At 47.7% G+C, this 27094-nt stretch overlaps 1 protein-coding gene across 8 annotated transcripts in view; it reads right to left on the bottom strand.

The window, feature by feature from the left end:
* Nucleotides 1-27094, bottom strand: part of AATK (apoptosis associated tyrosine kinase) — a 124437-nt gene that overhangs the window by 20971 nt on the left and 76372 nt on the right. For 5 of the 8 annotated variants that reach the window (XR_009761271.1, XR_009761272.1, XM_061615768.1 and 2 more), the window contains exons 2-7: nt 13519-13652; nt 8850-8991; nt 5752-5831; nt 4462-4580; nt 2642-2729; nt 1675-1808 (exon numbers count right to left, since the gene is read on the bottom strand). Coding sequence is in view for 5 of the 8 variants with exons in the window: in XM_061615768.1 (XP_061471752.1) it covers nt 1675-1808; nt 2642-2729; nt 4462-4580; nt 5752-5831; nt 8850-8991; nt 13519-13652 (697 nt within the window). In the remaining 3 variants the exon portion in view is untranslated. Of the gene's footprint in view, nt 1-1674; nt 1809-2641; nt 2730-4461; nt 4581-5751; nt 5832-8849; nt 8992-11092; nt 11166-11448; nt 11562-13518; nt 13653-27094 lie in introns of those variants that run through there. The other 3 variants (XR_009761273.1, XM_061615772.1, XM_061615773.1) reach the window with 3 other exon arrangements.

The raw sequence follows: 27094 nt of genomic DNA, 5'->3' as shown, positions 1-27094 counted from the left end.
TACAAATGTAATAATAAATAATAAATATGAGGTTTTCCCCCTTGAGGAACAGGATAGCAGCTGGTGAAGAAGAATCAGGTCTTTCTAACAATCCTTTCAAATGCTAAAACAAACAAACAAAACACACCTGAAGATTTCGGAGCGTTTGCTCCATGGCTCCAATATTTTTCCCAGGCAAGCACAAGGTCCCTTCCCAATCTCTATTCTTAAATTCTTTAAAATCCCTAGACTTTGTGGTTACACAGAGAAAACTTTTTAAAAAAAGAACACCTACATAAAGCCTCATCACGGTCAATCTTCCACTGGTCAGACACTGGACATCTTCATCCAGCACAGTTCCTAGGACCTCCCCCAGCCTTTTCATTTTTGCAGTGGCAAGGACAGCTGCTGACATCCACTCACTCTCCTCATCTGACTGGGAAAGTCTGACACAGCACCTAGAGACAAGCTCCTCTCACTTTGCACGTAGTGCCTAAGCAAGCACATGTAACACTTAAGAATTAAAAGCACTTCACATGCTTTATCTTGCTTTAATCTTTACATTGGTGCAGTACACCTGTGCAGTAGGGTAAGTAATATCATTCCTATATTAGAGATGGAGAGTTGAAACTGAGAGAGTAAAGACACTTGCCTAAGACCATCAAGTGAGATCATGGCAGAGGCAAGATTCAACCTAGGGATGTCCAATCTGTAGCTCATTACACTATGCAAGCTCAATATCCTGGATCAGCTACAATTTCCCTCCTTGTGTTTCTAAAGGATGGTCCACCTTCAGAAGATGGCAAACCTCGCCCTCTTCAACAAAATCACTGATGCTGGAGTCTCTTGAGTGCCACTCACTCAGCACCAGGATATTGTTGGGGAGGAAGAGCAGGAGCTGCAGCAGGTATCCATGGTGGGCTAATTTCTTGCTGTGAGCCAAATGGTGGAGCCCATGTGTCCAGGCAGAAGAAAGAGGAAGAAAAAAAGAACAGTTTTGCAGGACAGGGCATTCAGGCTGCACACACCACGCTCCATGCACACCTAGCATAAGGCCATACTCCTCGCACAAAATTCTAGGGTTCACATTCTCCCTTTAGGCCACCATTTCCATCCAAGAACCAACAAATTCTCATTCCTCAGCCCACAAACCCTTCAGAATTTTTTTTAAAAAGCCTCATCCCTGCTTCTGTGGATCACCACTACTTCCACCTCCACTCACCAGGCCTCAAACACCCCATCTCCGGCTGGCATTACACTGAAAACTCTCATAAACATGGCAACACTTTCCTATGGGAAGGGACCATAACTCAGTGGTAGAGATCTGGATGCAGAAGGTTGCAGGTTCAGTCCTCACTTGGGTTGTGAGAGACTCCCATCTGTAATCCTGGACAGCAGCTACCAGTCAGTGTAGACAAACTGTGCTAGATGGACCAATGGTCTGACCTTGGAATAAGGCAGCTTCCACAGGGCTGATTTTGAGAACTACCTCTGCTCCTCCATGACCCACTATATGCACAACACATTTTATTTCCTATTAGATTTTTGGCTTAGTGATAACCCTAACCCTGAAGCAACCTGTCAACTCAAGACGAGGACTGTGGGCATTCCCAGGATTCTTTCCCCCCCACACACACCAAACACACACACCCATGGGAAAGAGCAGCAATCAATCAGATAAGGACTCTCACTAACCTATGTACGTAGTTGTTGCGATGAAGATGCAGCAGGCCACAGGACACCTCACAGGCCATGCGTTGCAATGTCAGAGGATCCGGTGCCAATGCCTCAGCCGCATGGCAGCTCCGCAGATAGCCCTTCAGGTCACCCTGTCAGGGTGGCAGCAGCAGCAACAACATTACTCATGGGTACCATTGCCTACAGACCTCTCTTGTGAGCTCTCAATGGGTGGGTTGGAGAAGAATGAGAGAGAAAAAGCATCTCTGCAATGCAAAGGGGTGGTGCCAAGCCCCAAAGAAGGCCAAGGTTAAGGGACAGCCATATGCACTAAGCCAAGGTGGAGAAAGCCTATGACCCTCCCAGATGATGCTGGACTCACAACTCCCATTAGCCCCAGCCAGCATGACCAATGGTCAGAGATGATGGGAGTTATAGCCCAGCAACATCTGGGAAAGCCAAAGCAACTGCACTAAACCACCATCAGTACCTCGCAGAGAAGAAACATCACAGAATTCAAATATGCAAAGGCCTCTCAGACCAACCTCATATCTAAAGTAGGATCACCCACCCACCCACCATCCACCCCTACAGATAAAACTAGGCAAACCATAGAGAGCGCACACACCAGAGATACAGAACCTGTGTCACTACAGATGTTGTTGGACTACACTTCCATCATTCCTGATTACTGGGTCATGCTGGCTGGGGCTGATGTGACTGGAGTCCAACATTATCTGGAGAGTCACAGATTCCTGGAAATACCCAGTACTGTAGTAGAAAGACACCTACAGAGCAAATGGCTTCAGACAACCCAAGCAAGGGTCAGGAGTGGGGATGTGCCATGAACCCAAAAAGGATTTGGCTCTTGACCAGTCACAGTTTAGTTTCTTAGCTGCCTCCAAAGCCCCCCTGCAGCAGGGCTTTTTTTGGGGGGGGGACAAGAGAGAGAAAGCAGCAGGATTTCTCTCCATTAATGACTCACCAATGGGCAGAACTCCATCACTAGCAGGTAGGGTGTCACTTCTGCACACTGGGCCAGGCACTGCAGGAGACTGGTATGCTGGAGTGCCCTGTACAGTGGGGGAGAGGGAGAGAGAGAGAGAGAAAGGAAGAGTAAGAGTGAAATGGGATTAGAAGGAAGGAAGTGAAAGGGTCCAGATCTGGGATAACGAAAAGCTAAGGAACATGTGCAGAGTTCGCAGAGGATTGCATCAGCAATGCAGGTCAAGGGAAACTAAAGGATGGGGAAGTATTTAGGCTCATTAAGAAAGGAAGGAGAAGTGTAAAAACAAGGGCTAGGATAGCCCAGAAACAGCAGGCTAGGCTTACAGGTGATGCCCCAATCACATTAACTGAGAAAGAGATCTGTTTCAGATGGCTTTCCCCTCCCCTCCTTTTCAAACAACACATATAATAGGTCCATGCAGGGACAGGAAGGGGCTCCTATGGCACAGTCCTGTCCGTGCATAAATGGGTCCTAAGCTGTGCCAGCCACTCCAGCATGGCCTACAACAATAAAGGGGTTTGTTCATAGGTTGGTACAGCGGCTCATTCATTTCTGAGTACCGTCCCTTCCTCCCCTCAACCTAGCCGATGCCCTTCCATTCCAAAATGCAGCCCCCTTGACTTTCTTCCAGCCCAGGAACATGCACTATGGATCATTTAAGACAGAAGAGTTACCCTTTAAGGAATACAGGCAGTCAAGCTGCTTAAGATGACTGGGTTCTTCCCACCATCTGCAAGTGTGTTAATACATCGGGGATCACAGATACAATACCAGGAAACATTAGTTATTATGGATTAATGGAGTGTAATAAGGGTGCAAGGAAACTTTGAAGTTATTAGGAAAGAAAGGGGACATTTCATTCATTTATTTACTTGACTTATATCCCGCTTTTCCTCCCAGTAGGAGCCCAGGGCGGCATTTTAGGTATCAGACCTGCACAATATACATATAAACTGACAACATTCTTATTTTACCAGGTTTTAACATTTGTAACACCTTTACTATTTCTCCTGCCAGTTCCAACATTTGAGTATTTCTGCTTCTAGTTTTCATTGTTAATTATCTTATGAGTTGTATCTTATTGCTTAGTTAATTTTGATCATTGTGGTTTCTGCAAGAGTACAGCTCCCTGCATGCTTAAGAACCTTCGAATGTCATAGTCTAAATCACTCAAAGAGAGCCTACTCAAGTAGATCAGGCTCCCTCCGGCGACAGTTGAGGCCCCAACATGTGGGGGCTGCAGAAATGGTGACAGGGGTGTGCAGGAAGGGGAACAGTGCCAACAGGCTCATCCCTGCTCTCCCCATTGTGCATGGCAATTGTGGTGGAGGGAGGCAGGTCAATGACTGAACAGGGGTTATGACTATATTATATAGTTTTATTCTTCAGCATTATAAGCTGGTCTGCGCACATAAATGGGAAAGTGGCATAGAGGTAATATATTATTTATGTATTTATTTAGTAGACAAGTAAAGTGCCATGAAGCACATTTCCACTCCAGCTCTGGGGAAGATGTACAACCCCAAGCCACAGAATGCAAGTCCTCTTATGATATTTCTATCCTCCACTTCTTGGGCAAGGTCATCAGTAGGGCCACCTCAAAACATAATGCTGCCTAAGGTGAAACAGCAAGTGACACCACTTCCCCAAGTCAAAACACATAGTACCCAAGGCTGGCCAAGTTATTTTGGCACCTGAGACAGAAAATCCCACAAACCCCAGGGAGCACAAATCCAGTAATAATAATAAAAAAAGTAGTAGTGTTTCTTATTACAGAAAGGCCTTGGGGAATCTACCTGTAAGGCTGGGCCTCTTCCAGGAACTGCATCTGATCTTGAACGCTGGCACTGGCCTTGAGCTCTTTCACTACCACCTGAGTGCTGCTCAGCCCTGCATTCACCTCACCGAGGAAGACCTAGAATGGTGGGGATAGAGTGAGAAAGAGGATTAGCCCACTGGACTGGGATCTTTGAACTCCTGCTAAAGAACAGTGTCAGTGCATGGGTTAGGAAGAGTCCTTATCTCTCAGCATCCATCAGACAGGAAGGTTGTTGTAAAATGTAAGCACTAGATGCATAATATAGCAGGTGACCAACTGGAGTTTTGCCCCCAAACCCAATCTGAGTTTCTGGTCCACTGCCATTTGTAAGTGAATATAGGGAACTTATTTTCCCTCCCTACCCTCAGCTTTTCCACTTGTGTCAATTCAGAAATTACTTTGGGGTGTTTTTCCATGCACAGGTGTCGTCCATCTGCTTGACTGAGCCAATCTGTCAGCCAGTATTGTCTGCAGACCTATGATCTCAACAATCACACTGCGAGTTGTCCAAGTACTTAAGCAAAAGGACAACTCCCCTGAGTGACAAAAATGACTTGGGAAAAACCGTGAACTGGCTTGACACTTTCTTTCTAGGCCTAGATCGGTGCTGAAATTATTACACACTACATTATCAATAAAATTTCATTATTTTATTTTAAAATGCTTTCTCTCTCTCCCTCTCTTTGCTCTCAAGGCAGCTTACATAAGTTTAAAATGTAACATAAAGAGAAGGCCTCTCAGCCTCCTTGCTCTACACTCCACTTCCACTAGCAAGGATCCTTCTGGCCATCACATGACCTGTGCCCAGTTAAGGGCACTATGTGGCTAGTTGGTATCAGCGAGCTAGGAACTATTTTTTAAAACACACACACACATATCCCAAATAGCAGATAGGGAAGCAACATAAACAAATATACAAATGATAAATTACTAATAGTTGTCTTTAGGGGAGGTGTCAAACCTAATCTATTCCTTCCCAATCTAGTGCCTCCCTCTCCTGACTTCCTTTTGCCCTCGGAGCCAAAATGCAGAATCAAGATCTGTAGCCTGTAAATCCAATCCCACTCCCATATTACCAACAGCTAAAAGGGCAACCCCAAGGAAGGCGGGTAGTAGACAGGAAACAAAACTCCCCTGTTATCCCCCCTCCCTTGACCCTATATGCTTTTTGACACCTCCTTCCTTTCTCCCTCCCTCTCCCCCACCCCCAAAGTAGCTATGCTGTGTAAATCAATGATATGGGAAGAGCCTTAAGACAGGAGCTTACCTTGCCAAACCATCCATGGCCAATTTCCTTGAGGTACAGCAGACTGTGGCGTCCCAGATCAGTGGATTTGAGCAGCTGCACTGTGAAGGAGCATACGGAGCAGTCTGAACTTCTGCACGCCCTTTCTGCCAAGTCTCTTGCCCTGCCGGCTTGGCCCCCGCCTGCTGTCTCATTCTAGCTTCCTGAAGAAGAGGGGACCTGGGGCAGAAGGCTTTCTGCAAGGTCAGGCATATAGGAATCCACAGAGAGAAGTGGACATCTCAGCTGCCCATCCTGGGGCCACGCTACTTGAGTTTGCTGCATCTCCGCCCCATTGACTGAGCAGAGCCAGGACTGATGTTGAGTGAGACTCACATACACTTGTATATAAACAGAATTGTTCACTATAGACAGCTGTACTTCCAAGCCTCCAGGCAGTAGAAAATGGCTGTGTGGCATCCACCCGCTGGGCAGTCCCATGTCGCCAAAAAAGCAGGCAGTGCCATCCTTTCGCCCCCTCAGTGCCAGACGCCACTGTTCTCGTCACACAGAGAAGCAAAGGCCCCATTGTTGTGCCCAGCAGTAATGGCTGCAGCTGGACACTGAACCCATTCTCTATGGGGTCATTTGGATCTCAAAGGGCCGCACCAGGCAAAAGTAGTGTGGGCAGAGCTGGAGGGGGGAAGTGACTGCATGGCTAGCTGGCTGAACCCCACTTCATCCTACTCGGTAGAGCAAGCCTTGGATTCCTAGGCCACATCACATGGGAAGGAATGCAAGGTCCGTGGGAGATGTGGACCAAAAAGCCTTTGTCTTCTGAAGCAGCCAGGGGAAAGGAAGTGCTCCCAGGCCAGGACCAGGGAGGGAGGGACTTTTGTTAAGGTAAGAAGGGGGAAGGCCAAATCCCCTATATGGAGGGCAGGAGCTTGCCCACCTCACTGTTTCCTGATAACGGAGGGCACCCGGATGCCCTGCTAGGATGCCTCTTTTCTCTGTATTCCATTTAGAAAAAAATTACCTGCAATCTCTTGTGTCCCATAAATGGGAATTGCCCTGCCCTCCTGAACCCACTAGATGGCACTGTCGAGTCACAGGCCAGGGTGCCCATCTGAGAAGCCAGAACAATCCGGAAGATACTAGTTAAATGGGGATTGGAAAAACAGCAGTGGAGTGCTGCAGCAATATGGAGACACACAAAAAAGCTCTAGTCCCTGAAATGTGGGCAACCTGGCACTTACAAAAGTCAGCCGCTGCCACCTCTCCTCCTATACTTTAGTGCCGGATTTGGAGTATCTTTCCTTGGGGACCAGAAGATTCTGAAGAAAGGGGAAGCACATCACTACCATCCCATCCCATAACACACACTGCAAATGCTTGCGATAAGGAATGACTAATGTATGGTGGAACACAGACAAAAAGCAACACCATTGGGTGCTCCAAGCAAGGTGCAAAACACACACACAAAAAACTCTTGCCCCCTCCTCTACTGCAGCTGCTGCTAATGGCAACAAAAGCATCGACATCACAGGACAGATGTGGGCGAAGGGAACCAAACTCCATGACTGGAACGAGGACTTGATCCACCCAGATACAGTATCCATCAAACAGGTGCAAGCAGGTTGTGGGCAGCAGGGCTGAGACCGTCCATTCCATCAAGATCAGCGGGCAATAAAAGAGGGGGATCTTTAGACATGCAATATATGATAGGCAGCTGAGCTAAACAGGCTATAGACTGAAGGTCTCTTAGAGGTTTGAACTTGTTGGGGAGGGATACTTAGAGGATGCAACAGCTGGGGCTCCCCATGGTAATCTTTGGATCCATAGACGAGCATATTGCCTCATTTTGGTTGCTTTAGGTTTGTTCATTAGAGGCAACTGTTGCTGTATTAGCTCAGGATGTGTGTGCATGTGCATGCGTAGAATACACAATAGCTCATAAGAACATAAGAACATAAGAAGAGCCTGCTGGATCAGGCCAGTGGCCCATCTGGTCCAGCATCCTGTTCTCACAGTGGCCAACCAGGTGCCTGGGGGAAGCCCGCAAGCAGGACCCGAGTGCAAGAACACTCTCCCCTCCTGAGGCTTCCGGCAACCGGTTTTCAGAAGCATGCTGCCTCTGACTAGGGTGGCAGAGCACAGCCATCATGGCTAGTAGCCATTGATAGCCCTGTCCTCCATGAATTTGTCTAGTCTTCTTTTAAAGCCATCCAAGCTGGTGGCCATTACTGCATCTTGTGGGAGCAAATTCCATAGCTCAAACTATAATTTAATGTATCTTGGCAAAAGGATAATAAAAGATTCCATGTTATCCAGAATACCTAACACTTTGGTTGTGTTTTCTGTGTAACTCAAGAGCTTGCATCTTTCTGTGCCAATGGAAGACACAAAATAGATTAGATGCTTTTCTGATGGCTATTCAGCAGAGACTATCCTGATCATCTATTTAAGCCTAAGGTTAGACGTTATAACCAAATATGAACATATAACTCCATTGCCCACATTCTTATGATCACACTTGCCTCTTCTTTACTGTCCCTGTCAAAATTAAGATTGCAAGTGTTTATGTGCATGGATGGTGCCACAACAACAACAACAACAACTACTACTACTACTAATAACAACAACAATAACAACAATAACAATAATAACAATAATAATAACAATAACAACAACAATAATAATAATAATAATAAGAATAAGAATAAGAATAATAAAACTTTTCTCTATACACTAGTGCCAGCTTTCTTTAGGGAAATAACTCACATATAGAATCACTGAATGGACATGATAAAAACTTTCAGAGGGCAGTAGCCATGTTAGACTCTTGCAGCACACACAAAGAAGATAGTATTGTAGGATCTTAAAAGACTATTAACAGATTTTTACGGCACTCTAATCCATGAAAACTTATGCCATAATAAATATGTTAAGTATTTAAGGGACTACACAATTTTTGTGGTTTTGGATGCACAAAAGTAGCCCATTACAGCCTTTTAACCATACTGAAGAACAAACAACCACAACAGTTAAAGGAAAGACTTAGTGGGGGATTCTAAGCCTTATTCATTATTGTGAGAAGGATGATCAAAATCCTAATTAAAGAGGCTTCAGCGGCTTACCTGAGCACCCAGGTTGCCTGGACATGGGCAAGGAGACTTCTGTGAGAGGCAGAATGTAAACTTCAGGGCCATTCTGGTTGGCGGGTGAGCCCTGGGCTGAGAATTCACTAGCATATTCTTCTCCCTCAGCATTATCAAATTCCTGGGGGGGGGGGGGGATGGAGCAGGCAAGACAGACAAGGAGAAAAAGGAGCCCAGCACAGGGCAAGGAAACATTTTTATACACATGTAGAAAAGGGAAAGGTAGAAACATACATTCACCATCACCACATGCATAACCCCACTCATGTTCTAAGGATTATTGAAATACTGCATGTGAAGAACTTATAACTCTCTACAGTATCTTCATCACCGTTATGCGCAGATGAGGAGGCATGGACACACATACCCAAACCATGCATATACACATAAATAAAGGAAGGGCCTTGAATCAGTGGGAGAGTACACAGTCTGCACCCAAAAGGTCCCAGGTTCAATCCCTGGCATCTCCGTGTAAGGATGGGAAAGGGTCCTGTCTGGAATCTTGGAAAGCTGCAACCTGCTGCTGTAGGGCAGAGAAGACTGAGCAAGATGCACCAGTGGTCTGGCTTAGTACAAGGCAGCTTCCTCTGTTGCTAAATGCACCCGGGGGGTGGACTGGGGGTGCAACAACTCACTGTCATTCTTCTGCATACTTAAAGTAGTATAAAGAAACACACACAGGTGGGAACAAGCACACACATTCCCCATCCGCATAAACAGCCAGAGGAGGAATACATGTACATACATCCTTAAGGTACACACACTTGAAAAAATAGGGCTCTGTTCACAGCCCTCTCATACATATGTCTGACCTATACTAAAAATAATACTGGTTTTATATCATTTCAATTGCCATAGCTTCCCCGCAAGATTCTGAGGAAACATGCTTTGATGAGTTGCTGTGAATTCTTTGTGAGAGATTGATTCCCTACAACCTTACCTCCTTTCCCCTGAACAACTCCTGGGGTTCCCTGGGGAGAGGGAATTGGCTGAGGCTGATGGGAGCTGTGGCCCAACAACATCTGGAGGCACACTGGTTGGGAAAGGCTGCTCTATAGTGTCAATATGCAAGGGGAGAGTAAACTCGGGCCAATAACACAGACCTTAAGAACTCTCTCACATACACAGGCCTGACTTATCCCTAGTGTATAACTGCTTGAAATGGAGCCACACTATGCAGCTCCATATAGCAGCAAGCAAGCAAGCAAGACATCTGCATGAAGCAGACCTCCACTACACAGGCTGGGCAGCTTCAACCATGCCACTTGCAGGACCTGTTCTTGGGGGCAGGGCAGGGAGGGAGAGGGGAGAGAGAAAAGTCGCAAGGGGGAGCCTGCTTCATGCAAACAGCCTGCCATCTGGGACTGTGCCTGCACAATTCAATTTCAAGCAGACACACATACACACACAGAGCTGAGTACACATATGAACTGTGTCAGAGGCACATGAAGGATACAGTCACGCACGCATTCCCATCCAGATCCAAACACACCCCAGTGAAACTTGGGGGGTAACAGAGACAGCCGTGCACTCACTTTACACTCTTCCTCTTTCTTTCCACACACACACACCATGGTGTGTGTGGGGAGGGGACTCAGGTTAAGTTTCAGGGCCCAGGGCAACAGCTCCAAGGATATTTAATGATAGCCAATTTTCAGTTCCCTCCAGTACAAAAGCTCCATGAAACTATGGCTGCAGAGAAAAGCTTTGAAGAAAAGGACAGAAGTGAAAATGATGAAGCATTACCTGCTAGGGATCTCTGCAGACTCAGAGATGGAGCTTAGTGCCACATGAAAAGCACTGAAGGATTAGGGCAGACTCTCCCAACCTGGTACCCACCAGATTTCGCTAGACTACAACTCTCATCATCCCTGACCTTTGGCCATGCTGGCTGGGGCTGATGGGAGTTGGAGACCAAAACATCTGGAGAGCACCAGGTTGGGGGAGGCTGGGTTAGGGGCAGGTAATGGCCAGAGCTACAGGTTCCAGGCCTCCCACCCCAGCCTTGCTTTAGCATGGGAAAACTAGCAAGCCCCAGGGGATTTGAATGAAGAGCAACAGCCTGTTGCCCTTCTTCATTGCCAGATGATGCTGTTATCCCAAGTTGGTACCCTGATTGTTTGGACTCATCATGTGGTCAGTGGTGGCTGCTCTGCTCCCTCCACCCTGCACCCCAGTGAGAGACATAGTCATAAATACAGTTGAGGGAGAAGCAGCCTCACCTTGGTCAGGGGGCAGGGGGAGGGCTGCCCAGGGTTCCCCAGTTCTACATTACAGGCTGTTTTGGGCACTGTGCTGGCCCCCGTGCAGGGCAGACACCTCAAAACCATCCTCAGCCTCTTCTCCCGGGATTCGCTTCTCCAGCTCTAGGCAAGAGTGCCCAGAGAAAGAGTGTTAATAAATGCACCATCCTGAAGTGCCCTGCACACACACACCCAGGCAGTTGCACAAAAAGTTAGATACACTCCCCCACCCCAACAAGCCTTCCCATCCACACCCCAACCCTTCCCCATCTAATGCTACAACATCTCCATCTGCATTTGTTCCCTGCAAAAAGACCGTAGGCCCTGCCAATTACCTGGATGAACTTTTTCCCAACGAAGGCTGCCCCAGCAACCAGATAGGAAAGGGTGAGCATCACCCTTGTGCATCCTGTGCTATGGTGCCCTTGCACTGATGCATCTGCGGCATTTCCGTGAGGAAAGCATGGAGGCTGCTTGCAAACCTTGTCCATGCCACTATATAGGTAGCGTAGGGGGGCTCTGAAGTGCTTCATTGTTCCCACAGCAAAACCTGGCCAGTGCTGTAAAGCCATTCACCCACGGGACTGTCCATAACTCCAATTCCAGCACCCCACCTCCACCATGGCCTGGCCGCCAAGAACCCCCACAAGAATCTCAGTAATGAGGGAACACATTTCCCTGGCACATTCTGTGCCTGTAAGGTCACGTCGCTGCCCACTCCCTCGTGGGCCATTCCAGGGTGGCAGCCAAACCAAGCCTGGACAAGGAGGGGAGGGTCCCAGCTGGCTTGGGAATTTAAGAAAAGAAACATGCCCCCCCATACCAACTCTAGTAAGAAGGGACAGAGAGTCGCTCCTGACCCACAGCTATTGTTATCACCCACAAACTAAGTCCCAGAAATTTCCTTTAAAGCAAGGGGCAAAAGAAAGCAACCCTTCATGTTAGGCCATCCCCAAGCAACAGAACTGGCCAACCCGCTCCCTTTAGCCCCATTGCAGGTTGACAGAGCTTGTGTTGTCACCGCCAGTGAGAGGAGAGCACCCTGGTACTTGAGCCGTTACCTGCACAAGTGTGCATGAAAGAATGTATTAGGGTAGATAATATGCATAAACACTTCAGCTGTATCTTTTGTTGCCCATGGAGAAGAGCCACTGGACTCAAAACATGCTTTAATAATAACTGTTCCAGGGGCATCGATTGACCTTTCCTCCTCTTGGTTTGTGTGCTGGTGCCTTCCCTTTAGTCTTTCCTGAGCTTTTACCTGCTCCTCACAGCATAGCACAGTGCAGCACCTCGGTTGCCAAACTGAGGAGAGAATGTCTACAGAAGCATTTCTGAAGGAGTGCTCCCTTCTCCCTAATGATCTCCCAGCTCCTTCCCCTGATCAGCCACTTCTACTACCCCTGAACTGGAGGCTTTAAAAATACAGCATCAATTTACTAAATAACACCCCACAACTTGCAGAAAGAGTATTTCTTTGTGACAAAAAAGGTCACTGGAGTACAAACCAGGTCTAAATTTTGGCATGGTGCCCTGGGAAATAGTGAAACAGCCGCCATCGCACAGGCACGCGCACACACCTCCCCTCACACTGAATCACACTGTCTCTGTGCCTTACAGCTCTTTGAGTGCCCTTTGGGCAGGAACCGTATCTCAGTGGTAGAGCACGTGGCATCTCCATTTAAAAGGATGAGGAAGCAGGCTCCCGAGACCTTGGAAAGCTGCTGTCTGTCAAGCCTAGACAGACAAAAGTTTGCCCTGGCATAAGACAGCTTCCTACATTCCCACCCGTCCTCTACCTCTCCCTCTGGGTTCGTTAGGGCTCAACAGGGCCTCCTTCATCCCCCTCTGTTCCAACAGAATGCCAGACAAGCACCCCTTGCTGTGTTCTAAAGCTCGCATCTCAGCAAGCCCCTCCACCACTGGGCTTTGCTAAGCCGTTTCTGCTCTGTAACTTTGCCCACATCTCATCCTCGGCCCACTCAATTCCTTGTTGGTTCCTCCTCCTCCTGCTGCTGCTGCTGCCGCTGCTGCTGCTGTCACTCAGATCCCTTGCCCGATGCATGTCATTTCACTCACTCACCCTTCCCTCCTCCCCTGCTTTCCATGAGCAGGAAAAGTTTATATGCAAGGGTGGCCTGCTTCCCCTAAAGTCTGCAGCTTTCCCAAAACTCTTGCCTCCTGCCACTGCTATTCTATAGCTAGGTCACCTAGAGTGAACCCTAATGGTAAGGCTGGTACTAGTCCAGATTGATTAAGTAGTATCTAGTATATATTAAGAGCACCTCAGCTTTTCCTTGCAGCACACCACCTCCTAGTGAAGATCTGGGGCACATAAGACACACTCCCTCCCTGTTGCAAATCCCAGTCCTTCAATGTAGCCTTTAGCCTCCCCCAGCACTTACCTTGAAACCAATGCCCCCCTTCTTGCAGCACAGACAGGCCAACATGAGGAAGATGAAAGTGAAGAGGCCAGAGAAGGAAATTGCCACGACCACGAGAGAGGAAGACCAGGAGAGCTCGCTCAGGGGAGTGCCGTCTGTAGGAAGACAAATGGACACAGTAGGGGGAAAGGGTTAGAAAGGAAGTGCAGGGAAAGCCAAAGATGGAGATGCACTTTCTTTCTTTCTTCAAGGAAAGCATCTCAGTGAAGACTGGAAAAAGCACACCTTGGAGCAGAACCCAGCAGGATGCCACCTGGTTACAATTTTTCACAGCCCCATTGTTTTCTGTCTTGCGGGCTCTAAGTTAATTCAAAGATTCTGGCTTTAAGGCACCCTTTCACTGTGATGGGGCAAACAAGCATGTTCATCCCCTGCTCCAACTGCAACACCTAAAACACTTCTCAGAAAAGAGAAGAAAGAAAAAGTATCAAGAGTCCTGGTCTTTCAATCACTCTCTTTCCCTACTCATGGAATGGGAACAGAACACAGAAACATCACATCCTCCCAGGCCCAGTTTATTCCCCCTCCGTTCTGGGTCTTGAGTATGACACAGGAAAGGCAGAGAGCCAGAGGTGCTCTTCCACCAGTGTGCATTGCTTGGCCTGGCCCCACACGTCCTGTAATCTGGAGAAGCAGAGGAGCCGTGCATGACAGAAGCATCTGCACCATGCAGGGGAAGAATGTGTATTGTGCATTTCTTCTCCTCGTATAGGGGCTTATCTGTGTAGAAGCAGTGATGGATGCTGCTGGTTTAACCTAAAACAGGTCCTGGATAACCCTACCTGGGTTTCCCACAGCCCTGCTGATCCCCATCAATCTACTCTATAGTCCTTGGATTCTGGAGCTCATTTGCTCTGTATAAATGCAACATGTTGCCTGTCCTTCTCAGTCTGGATCCATGGCATCCTGCTGGGCACACAGTGTTTGCTGAAATACAGCCGTTCCCATTAGCCTCAAGGAGAGGCTACTGCCATTCACAGAGGGCAAGTCGTATAATAGCTGGCTGGCTGGCTGACCACTGCCTGTGGGCACGAGGTGGCTTGACAAAAGACATGACTTTGGTGGTGGTAGGGAACACCCTCTCTGTGAAAGTTAAAAGTGGTTTGCCTCCCGAAACATAAAAGATGTTGGAGACCACACACATTTCAGAATGAGGAAAAGGAGCAAGAAGGACAGTGCTTGCTGTACCCTGGAGGCCAGAACAGCGGATCCTTTAAAATAACGGAGAGCCTGGGTTTCAAGATTAAAGAGGAGATGAGACAATCAGAGCAATAAAAATTAATTTCACAGCAAAAGGAGAGAAAGGGAATGTCAATAAACAATGGTCAGATTAGAGGCGGCAACATCACAGGAGTCCAATATGCTTTTGTAATGCAAAGGAGCTAATTTGCCAATTTAAGCTAATTAATACAGTCCCAGGGACAGCATTTAACTGGTTGCTATTAGGACATGTTAAATAGCACATATGTGTGGGAGACAAAGCATGTACACAGGCGAGGGTATGAGAGCATGTACATGCTTGAGGATAAGGATAAAAGGGTATGACAGGATATTAAGTGTGAGTGAAAGCACATAACTGTGCGTAGGCACATTAGACAATAGATGCTACACATGCATGCACAGCCACAAATGCTGGGGCTCTGCTGTTTTAATCCCACACATGCCATGAAATGGAGCAAAATAACTCATCATGACACCATTGCCATGGCAATGAGCATCTCTGGTCTGCCTCCTCACCTCCAACAGTGGGATTCTTGACTTTTTGTAAGGATAGAGCTCTGCTTCTATCAGCTGAGAGGTCTATCTCTATCTCCCCCCCCCCGCTAATTCTTTTGCTTCCACAAGTCCCAGAATTGGCAAGAGGGTAATCCATCTGTATGCTGGCATTTGTGATATCACTGAGCCATGGGAGGGAGCAGGGGAGGAGTTGAACTGCTATAGTTTGGTAGATCCAAGCCAGGAGAAATGTTTGGATTTCTTGAGCAACAGAACAAGAGTAAGTTCAAGGGAGCAACCCTGCAGAGTACCCAATTTCCTTTCCAAAATGTCTAAGCATCAATAGAACATTTTTAGGGGCTCAGGCATCCAGGAATCAGAGATTTTTCCAACCCTTGTTCCAGATGGACTTCCCAGCAAGGAGCTGAAATCACATGTGGGATGAATGGAGGAACCTGACAAGGTGTTTTATTCACTTATTCCCAAACTGTGGTTCACTGGGTTAATTTAATCTTCCCAAGAGATGTCTCTAATTTATCTCTAGCAGGAACAAAGCCCCCTCTGAAGCCATGCAGCTGCTCTTTCAGGGGCAAGAGTCATTATTAAATTAATGACATGAAAGGGAAGCATGCTGGTGGGTGGTGAGGAGTAACAGCTCAGCCAGAAAGGCCTGAAACAGCATATTGTGCTTGTAGGGGTTAGATTTCAGAAGGATGCATCCCGGAAGCACCCTTAATGACACAAAGTAGGCAGGGATACACAGCCCATTTAGGCACTCAAGTGGCTGTTATCTTGGCTGTACTAATGGGCAAAACTGAGCATAGAGTCCCATTCACTAAATGAAATGCAGTTCAAAATTAGTCATTTTGCTCTGACCACCTGATCACAGCTCCAGCCCTCAGAGCTAGATCCATGCATTCGGGGGACCTTGCTGGGACTGCACCACTTCAAGATGTAGCGGGTAAAACACGTAAATGACTCTTTGTGTCAAAAAGCCCCTGCATTTGGGAAGGGAAGAGATAAGGGGTAAGGATGCTATCCTAGCCAGTGGTGGCAGGTGCCCATTTGGTCTGGTAAGGCGGAAGGCAGGGAGACCTGCAGTAGGCAGAGCCACAGCCAATGACAGGCAGAGCCAACCCAGTCTAGTTTTGTCCCCAACTTCCTCCTCCCTGCTGAATTCTACAAGGAGCAACACTGAGACTAAGGAGAAGAAGGAAGCTGACCAGCAGGGCCACCCCCTGAATTGGTTGCAAGCAAGAAGGCAGGCAGGCAGGCAGAGGCAGCTTCCCGAGGGCAGACTGAGGTTAGTGGGGGCAGTGCCTCATTTGCTCTAATGGAAAAGCTTCCCTAGTCTTTTTCTTGACATGATCATTTTATGTGCACAGAGATACAGTACACAATGGCTCTACTGTGCATTTAGCTTGGAGTTTAGCCCTGGTGGCTTGCAAGCACCCTAGCTGCTTTTACTAATTAAACCCCTACACCAGTCCCCTGGGGTTTTCTGCTGACCTGCAGCATCTATATCAGGAGGACTGGTCCATGTCTCAGTTACCTCTATCTTTCCTCCTGTTTCTATCTGTGGCAGGTCGTTCTGTACATGCTGCATTGCCTTAGGCAGTTTCTTGAGCTCTGTTCCAAATAGCCTTAGAAAAACTGCCCTTTCTTCTTCAGTGCTTAGGGCCATTGCCAAAGCCTCATGATTTTTTTAAAATCTGTAATGCAGCTATTGGGGGCTGCCAAAATATTCAGAGCAGCAGACAGAGGGAGGAGTGCTTAACCCTTTCTCTACAAACTATTCTCCTGGTCAAGCAGCACCAGGGGACTAGAGAAGACCAGCCCTGGGAGTGAGTATCTGAGCATCTGGGTGCCTGCAGGCTCACTTGTCTAGTTGACTGTCTCTTGAGACAGCTGAAGTCCCTGGTAAGTGCTGCAAGGACTGGGACCCCCTGCCTGGCCCTGACTCCAGAGAGAGGCTGCAGTCAATCTTGCAGCCTCTTGCATCAGCTCCTGGCTGTGTCAGGGGGAGCCCCTTAGGGAGTTCAGAGGGTGAGAGTGCTACCCCTTCTGTGGTTTTTTTTTAAACCAATCTAGAGGAGATTAGTAGTGGGGAGGGTGTATAGTTCTTGCGCAGGGTGAGAGCTTGTGCAGTGAACTGAATAACAGGAGAAAGTCTCCAGATGCCTTCAGAGTGAGAGCCTGCATTGGCAGAAGGCTGCCCCCCCCGGATGTGAAAAGGGGGGGGCAGATGTGCCCTGTGTGAAAAATATTGAGTGGGTCTGACTGTTCCCAATTCTCTCAGAGGCCTACTGGGGTAACTGGTTCAGGTAGATTTTGTTGGTGGGCTCTTGTTGGGTCCATATCAGGTGTTAGGAGAACTCTTAGTAAGGAGGAACATGGGTGATGCCACCCCAATTTCAGTGATCATAGATACAAGAAGGTACAGTCATGGGGAGGTGGTGAACCACCACAGAAGATGGGGGCAAGGCTATATACGCCTTGTTCCTAGCTCCCACACGTCTCATGGACAGGTTCCTCGTTACTCATCTGCTGTGCCCACTACCTGTGTGTGCTACTGATTAACTCCAGATCAGTACACTATAAGGCCACACTCATCCATGATTTGATCATGGATAAAGGTGCTGATTTAGTGTGCATTACCGAGACCTGGATGGGAGAGCTGAGAGGAGTTGATCTAACCCAGCTTTGCCCACCTCTAGGTGGGCAAAGCTGGGTTAGATCAACTCAGTGCAAACCAGCACAGGCTGCAGAGATGGTGGGGAGGAGCTGCTGTGATCTACAGAACTTCCATCTCTGTCACCAGGAAGCCACTCTGTCTTGGAGCTGGCTGTGAGGGCCTCCACCTGGTGTCAGACCAAAGAGACAGTAAACTACGGTTGCTACTGGTGTACTGTCCACCCTGCTTCCCGGCAGCTTCTCTGACTGAGCTGGCGGAGGCCATCTTAGCTGTGGTATTGGGAGCCCAAAACAATAGTCTTGGGTGATTTCAATGTCCATCCTGAGGCTGCCTCTAGTGTTCCAGCTCCGGACTTCATAGCCGCCACGATGACCATGGGGCTGTCTCAAGTTATCCCTGGCACAACGCATAAGGCAGGGCACACCCTCAACTTGATTTTTGCTCCAGATGGAGGATGGGGTGGTCTGGAGATAGGGGGGTGGATGTCACCCCACTGTCATAGTCAGACCATTTCCTGGTGAAGTTTAGACTTACGGCTCTGATCCTCCCCTGCAGGGGAGGTGGACAGATTAGGATGATCTTCCCCTGTAGACTAATGGAATCCACTGGATTCCTGAATGCCCTGGGGGAGTTCCCAGTATGGGAGCAGGTGACTCTGTTAAAACCCTCGCTTGTGCAACAGCAAGGCATGTTAGGCTCTTGACACGGTTACCTCTGAATGCCCTCTCTGGCATTGTGGAGTCTGGCTTGCACCTTGATACATTAGTGAGCTAAGAGCAATGAAACAGGCTGCACAACGGCTGCAGTGCAAGTGGCGAAAGATGTGCTGTGAGGCTGATCGGGCATGAGTAAACATCATAAGCATGCCTACTGTGTGGCAGTGAGGGCGGCGAAGAAGGCCCACTTCTCTGCCACCATTGCATCCTCAAGTAGCCATCCAGTGGAGATTTTCCGTATTGTCTGGGGTCTGTTGATATCAACTCCAGGAAATTGAGTTTTAGGACCTTTGGAAGCCCACTGTGAATTGTTTGCAAGGCTCTTTGAGGGTAAAATTGCTCGCCTCTGCAGCAATTTTGATGCCCAATCCACATGTATTGTAGTCCCCAGTAAGGTGTCCAGGGCAACATCCGCTGCAACTTCTTGGGATCGGTTTCAGTTGATTCGGCCTGATGATGTGGACAAGGTGCTTGCAATTATGTGACTAGCAATGTGTCCTCTCGACCCTTGCCCTTCTTGGCTTGATGCAAAAATGCATCATTGCAGAAGGGAGTGGTTCCAGCCACCCTGAAGGAGGCGGTGATCTGACCGCTCCTGAAAAAGCCCACCTTGCACGCATTGGTTTGTGAGAACTGCCGCCCGGTCGCAAATACCCTCATTTTAGAGAAGGTGATTGAGAGGGTTGTGGCGCAGAAATTGCAAGTACTCTTGGATGAAACAGATTATCTTGATCTATTCCAGTCTGGGTTCAGGCCTGTTTATGGGACTGAATTGGCCTTGGTCGCCCTGATGGATGACATTTATTGGGAGAAGGACAGGGAGAGTGTGACTCTGTTATTCTTACTTGGTCTCTTGGCGGCTTTTGATTGACCATGGTATCCATCTGGGCCGACTTGGTGAGATGGGTATCGGAGACACTGTTTTACAATGGTTCCAATCCTACCTCCAGGGTCTTTTTCAGAGATAGCATTGGGTGATTGTCTTTCGGCCCCCTGGCAGTTGTGCTGTGGGGTGCCGCAGGTACTATATTGTCCCCTGTTTAACTGAAGCCCCTGGGAGTGGTCATCAGGAGATTTGGGGCAAGGTATCAGCAGTACTCTGATGATACCCAGCTCTCTTTCTCTGCAACATCTGAATTGGGAGAAGCTGTACAAGCCATGGACTGCTGCCTGGCCTCGGTGGTGGGCTGGATGAGGGCCAATAAACTGAGTCTGAAACCTAGCAAGACCTAGCAAGGAGCTGTGGGTTTTTGGGCTCCCATGTTTGAATAATTGGTCAGTTGCCTGCTTTGGATGGGGTTGTACTCCCTCTGAAAGAGCAGGTCTGTAGTCTGAGGGTGCTCCTGGATCCATCATTGTCGTTAGAGGCTCAGGTGACTTCCGTGGCTAGGAGTGCCTTTTACCAGCTTTGGCTGGTAAGACAGCTGCAGTCATTTCTGGACCGGGACAGCCTGACCACTGTTGTCCATGCACTGGTAACCTCCACGCTAGATTACTGTAATGCCCTCTATGTGGGGTTGCCCTTGAGGTTGGTCCAGAAGCTGCAGCTGGTGAAAATGCAGCAGCACGACTGCTCACTGGGGCAGGGTATCGCCAAAATGTTACCCTGCTGCTGAAAGAATTACACTGGCTGCCTGTTAGCTACTTGGCTAAGTTCAAGGTTCTGGTTTTGGTGTACAAAGCCCTATACAGCTTGGGACCCAAGTCGATCATTGCGCTCTTCAGGTGAGGGCCTCCTGCAGATACCATCTTATCAGGAGATCTGTTCCGCACAACAAAGAAAGTGGACCTTTAGTGTAGTGGGACTTCCTGTGCTGATACTCCAAACCAATTCTCCCGCAGATACAATTTCTGAGAATGAGGTGTTTGATTTTAATAATGCATTAAAAAAGAAACATGAGATTGCTTGGCAGAAGTGTCCCATTTATTTCAACAAGACTAATACCCAGTGCCTGCAGGAGGAAGGGGACCACCACCGCCCAGGGAAGAAGGAGAGCCGTTTGCTGCTGCTGCTGCCTGCCTGCCTCCCTGCCTGCCTGCCTGCCTGCTGCTGCTCGGCTACCACCACTACCCTCTCCCTGTTGGACTTCTGCTCTGCAGGTGTCACGCCTAGCAGGACCAGGCCCCAGGTACTCAGCCAGCTGTTGCTGATATCGTCCACCTGTCCCTTCCCTGGAGGAGATACATAAGCTGGCTGGCTGAGGTGGCTCCTGCTTTGCAGATTGCCTAGTTTTTTGTGGGTCTTGAGTCATGGGCCTGGGAGAGAGGACTCAGAGCCAAGTGGGGAGACTTGAGGGGGGCCCAATCAGTGTAGTGACAGGTAGAGGGAGATATGGCGTTGTGAGGAGGACTTGCCAGGTAAGGGGAATGTGGCCCAGGCAGTTAATGACTGTGCCTTGTTCAGATCCTCCCCATACCCGCAGGTTTGTTTGTTGCCCTATCAGCCAGCTCTCAGACCTCCGGATGCTGCTCCTAAACACCAGATCGGTGCACAATAAGGTATCTGTCATTCACGATTTAATTGTGGATGAGGCAGCCGATCTGGCATGTATAACCGAGACCTGGGTGGGTGAGCAGGGTGGAGTCAGTCTCTCCTAGCTGTGTCCACCAGGGTACCTGGTTCAGCATGAGGGTAGATCTGAGGGTCGGGGAGGAGGGGTTGCTGTGGTCGAGCTCCATCTCCCTCTGCAAGCACCCTGTCCATGTGACTACTGGTCCGGAGTGTTTGCACCTTGTGTTGGGTCAGCAGGACAGACTGGGGATTCTGTTGGTTTACCGCCCACCCCACTGTCCAACAGTCTTCCTAGCTGAGCTGACAGAGGTGGTCTCACATGTACTGTTGAGATCCCCTAGACTGTTGGTGGTTCTGAGGGATGTCAACATCCATGCTGAGGCCACCTTATTAGGGGCGGCTCAGGATTTCATGGTCTCCATGACAACCATGGGACTGTTCCAATATGCCATTGACTCAACACATGTAGCAGGGCATACTCTGGACTTGGTTTTTGCACCTGGACATGGAAATGGTGATCTGAATGTGGGGGGCCTTGCATCAGTCCCTCTGTCATGGACAGATCATTGCTTGCTGAAGTTCAGACTTAAAGCAGCTTTTCCCCTATTAAGCTGGTCCACCCCCAGAGACTAATGGATCCGGATGGTGTCCAAAGGGCTCTGGGGAGTTTTCCGGCTGATAGGGCTGGCGCTCCTGTCGAAACCATGGACGAACTGTGGAATACAGAAATGACCCAGGCAGTTGACACGATTGCTCCTGAGTGCCCTCTCCTGTGTAGAGCTCGTACAGCTCCATGGTATACCCCAGAGCTGAGAGTGATGAAACAATATAGGAGACGGCTTGAGTGCAGATGGAGATGAACTCCTGGTGGATGCAATTATACACTGGTAAGTGCCTGTGGCAAGCTGTATTAAGGGGCAGTAAGGGCAGCAAAAAAACAACATTTTGCTGCCACTATCAAATCATCAATCTGCCGCCCAGCGGAGCTCTTCAGAATTGTCCAGGGACTATTACACGCTGGCCCTAAGGACATGGTAGATCCATCTGAGGCCCGCTGTAATGAATTTGCTAGGCATTTCTAAGATAAAATCTTTAGCATCCGCCAGGACTTAGACTCCAGTGTTATAGCAGGTGAATCAAGCAAGGTATCCAGAGCACAGCCTTGTCCCGATTTCTTGGATGAGTTTCAGTTGGTACAGCTTGAGGATGTTGACAAGGTGCTTGGACAGGTTCATGCAACCATGTCTGCACTGGATCCTTGCCCTTCTTGGCTAATAAAAGCTAGCAGGGATGGAACAGCCGGGTGGGCCAGGGAAGTGATTAATGCCTCTCTGCAAGAGGGGGTGGTCCCTGGCTGCCTGAAAGAGGCAGTTGTAAGACCACTCCTGAAGAGACCCTCCCTGGACCCAGAAAATCTTAATAATTATAGGCCGGTAGCAAATGTTCCATTCCTGGGCAAGGTCCTTGAACAAGTGGTTGTGGGCCAGCTCCAGACACTCTTGAATGAGGCCAATCATCTGGATCCATTTCAGTTCGGTTTCAGGCCTGGTTTTGGCACGGAAACAGCCTTGGTCGCCCTGTATGATGACCTCTGTCAGGAGAGAGACAGGGGGAGTGTGACTGTGTTGATTCTCCTTGATCTCTGAGGCTTTCGATACCATCAACCATGGTATCCTTCTGGGAAGACTGGCTGAGTTGGGAGTGGGAGGGACTGCATGGCGGTGGTTCCGCTCCTACTTGGCGGGTCAGCTCCAGAAGGTGGTGCTTGGGGAACATTGCTCGGCACCCTGGACTCTCCAGTATGGGGTTCCGCAGGGGTCAGTTTTATTCCCCATGCTGTTCAACATCTACATGAAACCGTTGGGTGCTGTCATCCGGAGCTTTGGAGTGTGTTGCCATCCGTATGCTGATGTCACGCAGCTCTATTTCTCCTTTTCATCTTCATCAGGTGAGGCTGTCAATGTGTTGAACCAGTGTTTGGCTGTGACAATGGACTGGATGAGGGCTAATAAACTAAGGCTCAATCCAGACAAGACTGAGATGCTGCTAGTGGGTGGTTCTTCTGACCGGATGGTGCATGTTCATCCTGTCCTGGATGGGGTTGCACTCCCCCTGAAGGAGCAGGTTTGTAGCTTAGGGGTTCTCCTAGAACCATCTCTGTCACTTGAAGCTCAGGTAGCCTTGGTGGCACAGAGTGCCTTCTACCAATTTCGGTTGGTGGCCCAGCTACACCCTTATCTGGACAGGGTTGTCCATGAACCTCCAAGTTAGATTACTGCAATTCACTCTGCGTGGGGCTGCCTTTGAAGACGGTTCAGAAACTGCACCTTGTGCAAAATGCAGCAGCCAGATTGGTAAGAGGGACCAGACGGTTCGAACATATAAAACCGATTCTGGCCCGCTTGCATTGGCTGCCTGTATGTTTCCGAGCTTGATTCAAAGTGCTGGTTTTAACCTATAAAGCCTTACACGGCTTAGGACCACAATACCTGATGGAACACCTCTCCCGACACGAACCCACCCGTACACTACGCTCAACATCAGTGGCCCTCCTCCGGGTGCCTACTCCGAGGGAAACTCGGAGGATGCTGGACTAGATGGGCCACTGGCCTGATCCAGCAGGCTCTTCTTATGTTCTTATGGCAACAAGGGAGAGGGCTTTCTCAGTGGTGGCCTCCAAATTATGGAATGATTTTGTATGACGAGGTGCCAACACTGTTATTTTTTTGGTGCCAGGTCAAGACTTTCCTCTTCTCCCAGGCATTTTAGCATGTGTTTTTAAATTGGTTTTTTTTAAGTGTTTTTAAATTTGTATATTTATTTGTTTTTAATGTTTTTAATTGTTGTAAACCGCCCAGAGAGCTTTGGCTATGGGGAGGTATACAAATGTAATTAATAATAATAATAATAATAATAATAATAATAATAATAATAATAATAATAATAATAATAATAATAATACAGAAAAGGGTCCCAGTGGATTACATTTGTAACTGGGGTTGCAACTAGAAATGGCAGATTTGTGACCACATCCCCTGCTTGTTTTTTTAAAAAAAAATAAAGGGAGCTGGGGGTTCAGAAAAAAACCAGACTATGACCCAAGGGGGGGTTAACCCATTCCTCTAGTTCCATTTTTCCTGATTTGAATGCCCCCCCAGTTGCTATTTGCCCTCTTGGGAGAAAACATACAGATTGCCCCATACAGAGTACAATTCAAATCAGGAGGGAAGGAAAGGATTAACCCTGTGCCCTAACCTAATCCTGCTCCCCACCTCCATCTGCTTTCAATTTTTATAAACACCACAGAAGATCTAATCCTAGGTCTTCCACTGTCTTGCTTTGCTTGGCTCCAAATTCTGCCCTGCATCCTCGACTGCACTTTGAAGCACAAAGTGTCAGATTGACCAGGTGAGTGCAGTGAAGAACATCAGAGTGTATGCTTTATGCCCTCTTCTGCCTTCCCATGCAACCATAAACCAGTTACTTTTCCATTATCACCCTTCTTGAACTTTTTAGGATGAAAAATGGGATGGTACACAAGTGATAATTTATAATAGTGCTGTAACAATAAACAAAAACAAAAACATCATCATTATCATCATCATATGCCACAATGCAACAAGAAATAGATGCAAAGATATTGTGGCAAATTGCCTTCAGGTTGACAGAATAGCAATGACAGTATGCACCTTACCTGGCTGTAGACATCTACTCTTTGTGTGCCACCTTTCATTAGAAAATTATACTTTCATTTATTCAAAAGACTCCAATTTCTCCTCACAGTAGGATATAATTATCAATTGGATACATGCCCCTTCACCATATTTTATCTTTTATTGACTAGCCCTGCAAGTCCTGGTCCAAAGACAATAGTACAACATCAAATTCACTCAGAATGGATTAGAAGGAGCCATGCTTGTATGTGTGTCCATGTGCACGTGTGTTCATACACACACATGGAGAGAGGGAGAGGGAGAGAATGAGTTTAATTTCTGCTGTCATCCACATCTATTTTTTAAAAATTATAGTTTATTGCAGTTTTTTGTATATTAAAAAGTACAAGACTTCAAACTCAAAATAAAACATGTTTAACATATCAGTACAGTACTTGTCTTATACTTTCCATAAACTTAAATAAGATCTATTTTAACTCCATAATATATTAGAGGTGGGGAATGCACTTGAGGGCAGGGTGTTTCAAACAAAAAATCTAGGTAAAATGCTCACTCCACTCATAAAAGCTGCATCAGCATATAAAGTTACAAAACAAATCTGAAAAGTCACTGCAGGGAGTGAGACTGGGGACAGCTTGAGACACATCACTGGAAAGTGCAAGGAAGAGATGCACAAATGATATCTAGCCGCTGTGAGTTCCAGTTTTGGAAAAAGGGCGGGGTAAAAATAATGATAATAAATTAATACATCCCATTTTTGTGCTTTCCATGCAATATTTACACAGCAGTATCCTATTAGTGGTCTACTGCACTGTTCTTCAACCTTGGGTCCCCAGATGTTGTCTGACTACAACTCCAATCAACCCCTTCCAGCTTAGCCAATGGCCAATCATAATGGAAGTTATAGTCCAACAACATCTGGGGACCAAAGGTTGAAGAACAGTGGTCTATTGCACAGGTACCTCAGGAGAGGAAAGATCATGTATCTCATCACAAGGGACATGCAGGAGTTCTTCCTCTGGAGCGAGAAAAATGGATGCACAAGTAACCTATGCACCTGCTTCTTTAAGGGAGCTTCTCCACACTTTGCCTGCAGAGAAATCAGTTCCTGCTTCCATGTAGCCCCCCGCCCAGCTCTGTATAAGCTGAGAATTGGTGTTAGGATCACAAATGGGGGTTCAGATTATTCCCCCATGCATTAAAAGAACGCATGAGGAGGAGCTGTCTGAACTCCCTTATAACAATGCCAGATCAGGGGGAGGATAGGGTTGTGTTGCTCAGCAGTATCATGGGCACCATCCAACACATGCAACCACATTTGGTACAGCATGGTCCCATGAGGTGGAAAAAGAACCATATTTTTCTAACAACAATATATTGATATTTGGATACTGGAGAAACACAGTTCCCTAAAAACAAACAAACCAGAAACAGTTCCATGTGAGTAAATGTTTGGATCCCATTCAACAAATAAAACACCTGCACATTTTTTGAACCACTCTTCTGGAAAGGCTGGCTCTCACCTTTTTTTTTTTTTTTGGCATAGCTTGTATTTGCATAGTAAAATACAGCCTGAATTAAATAACAGGTCACTATTCTCCCTGAATCAAGCAGAAGGGACCTGTTCCTTCCTCAGGAGGAAGAGGAGGGAGGGCAGGGCTGCCAGCATAGAGAACAGTACAGATCCCTAACAAAAAGGGCCTTCATACACCATGTTTATGGGGCACCTGCAGTGAGAGCAGCCCGTGGCTTTTATTGCTCAGCTGTGAATTTGCTTTGTGAGCCATTGATTGGGCTGCTTCCCTTCACAGATCCCCTGCCTTAGAAGCTGCAGCTGGGCTATCACTGTGTTCCAGAACCTCTCACAACAAATGAAGTGTTTAGAGTGGGAAGAAGCAGGAGGGCAAGGCTGGAGGAGGCAACTACTGAGAGTGCTACTGCCAATTTGAGTTCCATAAAAGCATCAAGGGAATGGAGAAATAGCTTTCCTACTTTCAACGAGATCTCACTTCCCTCTTTCCAATTTAGGCAAGGCGGTGGCAGGCCGGTAGGCTTCCCAGAGCAGATATGACAGCTTTGCAAGTTTGCCAAGGACAAATCAAGGAGACTTGCAGTCTAAGCTACAAAGCATCAGACGGAAAGGGACAGATGAGGTTCCAGCTATAAATACCACAGTATAGCTAAAAATGCCATGACCATGGCAGCTTCAGGAAGGAATAAAGGG

Source organism: Rhineura floridana, chromosome 3 (assembly GCF_030035675.1).
Source record: "Rhineura floridana isolate rRhiFlo1 chromosome 3, rRhiFlo1.hap2, whole genome shotgun sequence".
NCBI classification, from domain to species: domain Eukaryota; kingdom Metazoa; phylum Chordata; class Lepidosauria; order Squamata; family Rhineuridae; genus Rhineura; species Rhineura floridana.
Note: the sequence above shows the minus strand (reverse complement) of the source record. Positions and strands in the feature narration are given on the sequence as shown.